Source organism: Alligator sinensis, unplaced genomic scaffold (assembly GCF_000455745.1).
Source record: "Alligator sinensis unplaced genomic scaffold, ASM45574v1 scaffold264_1, whole genome shotgun sequence".
NCBI lineage: Eukaryota > Metazoa > Chordata > Crocodylia > Alligatoridae > Alligator > Alligator sinensis.
The window spans coordinates 3,713,286-3,718,849 of NW_005841831.1; the positions used below are offsets into that span (position 1 = coordinate 3,713,286).

The window sequence follows — 5,564 nt, forward strand, 5'->3', positions numbered from 1 at the left end:
GGGTTTGGGGGCAGGGGCCATTCCCCGCTGGCAGCGTGGTGGTGGCCATGCCTCCAGGTAAGCGGCAGCGCCACGTGCAGACTCAAGCCCTGCCCCCCCTCCCACCCCACGTATAGTTGAATTTGCGCAAGTTAAATGCGCGTATGATGCGACATGCCTGTATGTGTTTGTACTCCAGATCCCCTCCACAAAGGATCCATATGCTAATTAGCCCCCACCTGTGTTTTGGAGGGACACTCCAAAAATTTATATGCAGATGAGGCTGCCTGGTCCGTCTCCACCCTATAAAGGGCTGAGCCACATTAATCACATGTGACAGGTTGAAAGAGGAGGCCACAGAGTCTCTTAGCTACAAAGAAGTTTGATGACATTTGCCAGACATTTAAGTCTCACGAAAAAACAGGAATCAATGGAAATATTCAGCTGTGGGAGTGAAGAGGATGTCAAAATGTATTTGATGTAGGGGCTCACCATGACTTGAAAAAGAGTTGGTGCTGAGGGGGACTGAGCACAATGGGCACTCTACTTCTTTCAGATGGACTGCACTAAGCTAGCCCAGTGGGAGACTCTTCCCTAGCTTGCTCAGGCAGCCATATGGCTGAGGGCAAGCAAAACTTGGGGCATCCAAACCCCAAGTCTCTGGCTTAGGCCTGCATGTAGGATGCCTGCCAAAAGATCTGGAAGCATCTGAAACCCGGGGGGGTGGGGGAAGATGTTTGCTGGTAATAGGGGCACATTCAGTTCTTGGAATTTGGAATTGATTTGGCTGATTGGACTTGGAACACACACAAATTTCCTTAAAAAAAAAAAAAAGGAATGTATGGGCACACTTAGCATGGGCTGCATTCACTCAACTGCATAGCTGGTTTCCATGACTGAGCACATGCTGCTTCTAACAGTAGTTTAATGATAGACAATGTATTTAACTGCAGGGAGGGTGGTTTCCACCATGCTGATTAGGAGGAAAGCCTTGTTTTGTATTTGAACAAATATGATATTTATTACTGGTCAGACTATTATGCAGGGCTTGCAGCAGCACACTTTTACAATGGAAGAAGAAATTGAACAGAACCTGATCAGAAATGTGGAAATCTTAATGCTACCACAACATAAAAACCAATATAATCAGTTCCACTATTACAGGAGGCATATATTCCTTCAATCTACACAAAACACACATCATTGGTACATCATGCTGACAGAGCTAAAAGTTGTGGAAGTGTGGACAGTAACTACAGGCATGCTGAGCCTAGTGGCATGAATAGTAAAAATTAGCCTGGCAAGTTGAAATCCAGAGAGCTGCTATGAGCACAATGAAAACAGTGAACTGAGTAAAGCAGATAACATTGCAAACACCAGTCATACCACATTTCTCCATAGTGTGTGTCCTCAAATCATTTCTGCTTCTCTCCGTTTACCCTGTAATAGGCTCACATATTAAAGTACAGTGTTAAATTGTACTTATTTTTAGAAACCACCTAGATACTTCTCTGAAGCAGTGGAGCTAAGTTAATATTACAAAATGTAAGGTAAGAATGACAGGGCGTTACTTCAACAATACAGCCCTAGCCAGACATTCAATCAGCACCGTTAATCCCAGCCTTGCTGATGTCTGGAGCAGCACAAAAGGAAGGCCCCTATGAATGCCACCTAAAGCAATTGCTGAGGATTTAGATTACAGGTCCTGTTCCAAAACAAAATCCAAAAGATGCTCATCTGCTTGAACAGCACATGTTGGGTTTCTGCACATACATACACACAAATGTTCATACATGCTATTTTGGGGGCAACCTCCTGCCAAGGGTATCATAACTAGCTGCAGGTCACACAGGAAATTAGCTTTTCATAATTTTCTGTTCAGCTTTTTTGTTTTGTTAAAACAAAAAAAAACACAAACCAAATGTCTTTAGCCATTCACGCAGTCATTCTGCTGATTAAAACTGAGCATGCAGGCTTATTGCTTGTATGTTACGACACAAAGACAGACATTCTGGTCCTACTTCCTAGTTCACAGTCACACACAGGAAGACATCATACTCTTTTCCTACCAGGATGGAACATTCTAGCATTGTTGTTTATACATTCAGAGAGGAAGTGTTACAGGGTTCATCTGTCGCTAACGTTTCACTATCACATTAAATTACATTCATATTTTGTATGGTTTCAGTTATGTAATCAATGTACTATACACACACACACCCCTTTGCTCAGTAATCACTTCCTCAATACATGAAGGTTACAATCAGACCCATTCAAGACCTTTCCTACAAGTTCTCTTTCACACTTTGGTTCCAACACACCTCTATTTTCCACATCACTACAATCCATGTGCACACAGCTGTCTAGCTTCCACCAAGTTTATGTTTACCTCCAAAGAAGAAAGAGTTGATAAGGGCAACCGGGTAAAAGCTTCTCAATGCTCATCTTAATAAAAGAAAAGAAAAAAACAAGGACCCTAAAATGGGACCAGAAAGAAAGAAGAGAGAGTCCTGTAGGTGGTGCTAAGCACAAGCACCGGTAGCAACAAACCTCTGCAATCACAGAGTTGTCTTGAAGACTTGTTTAGAAAGTAGCAACAAAAGATTTACACAGAGGAATCAAGGACTACTCCCAACAGAAAGGTACAGACACTCCAACTGCCAGGTCACAAAGATCCAAATAAGCTTAGTGTTTCTTTTCTTAACCCAGGGGATGTGTTTCTTGTGAATCTGAAGTGATTAGTGTTCTCTGCGTGGAAACAAAGCTTTCTAGTTGCATTTTTCTTAAAACAGGAACTGCCATCTGAAGCTCTCACCAGTTTCAGCTGCAGCATATGTGATAGGAGCCCTCAGCCCCACCACTGAATCAAGGTGCAAATTCTTCCAGCTTGAAGCCATCCTTTACCATCTCTCAGAACACACAACTTAGTACATTTAACCACAAGGGGGTGCTACAGAACAATACAAAGCACTACCCTCTACCCCCAAATCCAGTGATGTTCCCAGATCCTACTAGCACATTTTCAGGTCCAAAATGGATTGCCCTTACTCTTCCTAAAGAATACTAGAAACTTACAGATTTAAAACAAACAAAAAAAAAAACACAGCAACACAACCTGCCCTGCCACATCAACTGAAACACGTTTTCCAAGAGCATAGGATGGGCACCCACCCACCTCAGAATCCAGTCATGGAAATAAAATTATTTGGGAAGCTGTTGAGTTCTATTATGCCCCTTGTGTGCAATCCTATTATCATAACCCTTGTTCCTGTTTGCCATTCCCCACTCCTTTTCTTATGCTCTACCCAGTGCATGCACTAAGCAGTCCAAGGCACAATTTACCTTTATTTTTAAATGCCCTGAAGGGCATATAAAGGTTAACAGAGATTGAAAGTGATAGGGCTATTACTAGGGTGACCATACATCCCAATTTGGCCTGTCACAGATTTCATAGGCTAGTCCCAGCCAGCTGGTGAAAACTGGAACAAAAGTGCTGAAATAACATGGGTGTGGGATGCAATCCAGCAGGGAGGCGGAACAGCATAGTGCACCAGGCAGGTGGGCGATCAGGCACCACTGCTGCTGTAAGGGACCAAGGTGGGTAGACTGGAGCAGACACCACCCTGCCCACATGTGCCTGGCCTGGCTCCTCCTGAGCAGCAGCTGAAGGCAGGGAACAGGTTGGGCTTGGCACCACTCCAGTCCACCCATCTTGCTCCCTCACAGAAAAAGTGGTGCCTGTCCACCTGTCAGCCTGGTGAACCATGCCTCTCTGCCTCTCCACTGGATTGCACCCCACACCCCTGTCCACCTGCCTCTGCCTGCAGCAGCAACTGGGGAGGGGGGAGAGACTGGTCAGTGTCCCAGATTTCCTTAAAAATAATATGGTCAACCTAACTATTACTATCCACAACCAGCATACAAAAGTAGTTGTATGGTAATCCCTCTTCCCCTGTTTCCCAAGCATTAAATCAGGATTCTGCCATTCCACATCTCACCACTGCTCAAGGTAGGCTTCAAAACAAAGAAGATCACCAATACATATTACAGCCCTAAACACGCCACTTCAAGAAGATATATCTGGCCACATTTTGGAAGAGGCCAGTGCTCAATATTCCATACCTATTAGTGCATATGAAAGGAACTTGTTCACAGACGTCAGGGCTAACCCAGTAATGGGACCTGTAGTGTCCTCAGACCGGATGACCTCCAGAAAGGGTCGGAGAAAGACATTGGGCTCAATTTCTGTAAGCTCTGTAATAAAACAAACAAAAGTCATCATTAGAGATCTAGCTCACCAACTGCCAGGATACACAAGTAAAAAGCAGTTCCTGTGAATCAAAACCAGTGATTAATAATAAGATTGCCAAGTCTGTGGAACCCTGATGTACAGCTCTGGCCATCTCTTCTTTGATTGGCAGCATGTTTTGCATGTGTAATATTATCTAGCACGCCACTGGAGTTTACAAATCACATTAAGTGCTCACATTGCCAATATGCTCATTACATTATAGTCTCATTCATTAGCTTTCATTTAATTTTCCTCTAAGAATCTGCCTCAGCTTAGTCTCCAAGGAAGCCCTGCAAGTTCATTATTTATTTCAGAAGACCAGTGGAAAAGTGGGGGCGTTTCTCTGAAAAAGAGGAGTATGGTAGAGCAAGGAAGGGTTTATGAAGCTCCTTAATTCTTATGCAAATGTAGTGATCTTCCAAACAGCCTTCTGGAGCCTCCTGAATGAGCTCCCATTGTAAGAGCACTATGTAAACACCACAGAGCTGCTGCTCCTTAGATTAATGCTTTAATTAATTGGCAGATATTGCAGCATTTTCCTAGGATGCCTATAAATGAGATCACGTTTGCTGTATTGAAGCAGGATCATTTTCTCCCATACCCCCACAATATCCACTCTTTGTATACAGCATACCCATCCACATGGATAGTGCAAACACATGGACAGATTTGGTGGTATGTCTGAAGTATTTATATTGAAGCTCAGGTTCTAGACAACCTTCATTCTGTTGGGCAAAACAGAAACTGAGCCAAACAATTTAAAAAGCCTCCTAACTTAAGGGAAAAATAGCAATTTTTTCATTTCCACTTACTGGAGAGACTGACAGACACACAGATCATTTTAAGAAAGAACTTGCAAGTCTTTTACAATGATCAGTGCTAACAGAGAAGAGTAGATAAAACCAAAATGCAGACCAAAATTATGAGGATAGTATATAAGTAAGGAGAGAAGCAAGAACTAGGGAAAAATTTACACACCAAAACAAAACAGAATCAACCATACAGATCAAGGTACTACAATATGAAGTGCTGGAAGAAAAGCCATAAAAGCCAAGGGGGAACACCAGACAATTGGGATTGGTGACATGGATGATCAGGGCACCAGAATTCAATTCAGGTTAACAAACTGAAAGTAAGGCCCCAGCAATACTACACACCACCTCTACTCCCCATCAAAATACAGAGACTTGACTTAAAATTTCTGTACTTTCCAAAACCTCCTTTTTACATTTAGTGAAAGTTAACACAACTAATGGCTCAGCATCACATGTACACTGGCACTCACCTTCCTGCT

General features: G+C 43.0%; 1 protein-coding gene across 9 annotated transcripts in view; it reads right to left on the reverse strand.

Moving 5' to 3' along the window:
- Nucleotides 1-5,564, reverse strand: part of GBF1 (golgi brefeldin A resistant guanine nucleotide exchange factor 1) — a 154,432-nt gene that overhangs the window by 63,537 nt on the left and 85,331 nt on the right. For all 9 annotated transcript variants that reach the window (XR_003095308.1, XM_025210111.1, XM_025210025.1 and 6 more), the window contains exon 4: nucleotides 4,102-4,233. Coding sequence is in view for 8 of the 9 variants with exons in the window: in XM_025210111.1 (XP_025065896.1) it covers nucleotides 4,102-4,233 (132 nt within the window). In the remaining variant the exon portion in view is untranslated. The remainder of the gene's footprint in view (nucleotides 1-4,101; nucleotides 4,234-5,564) is intronic.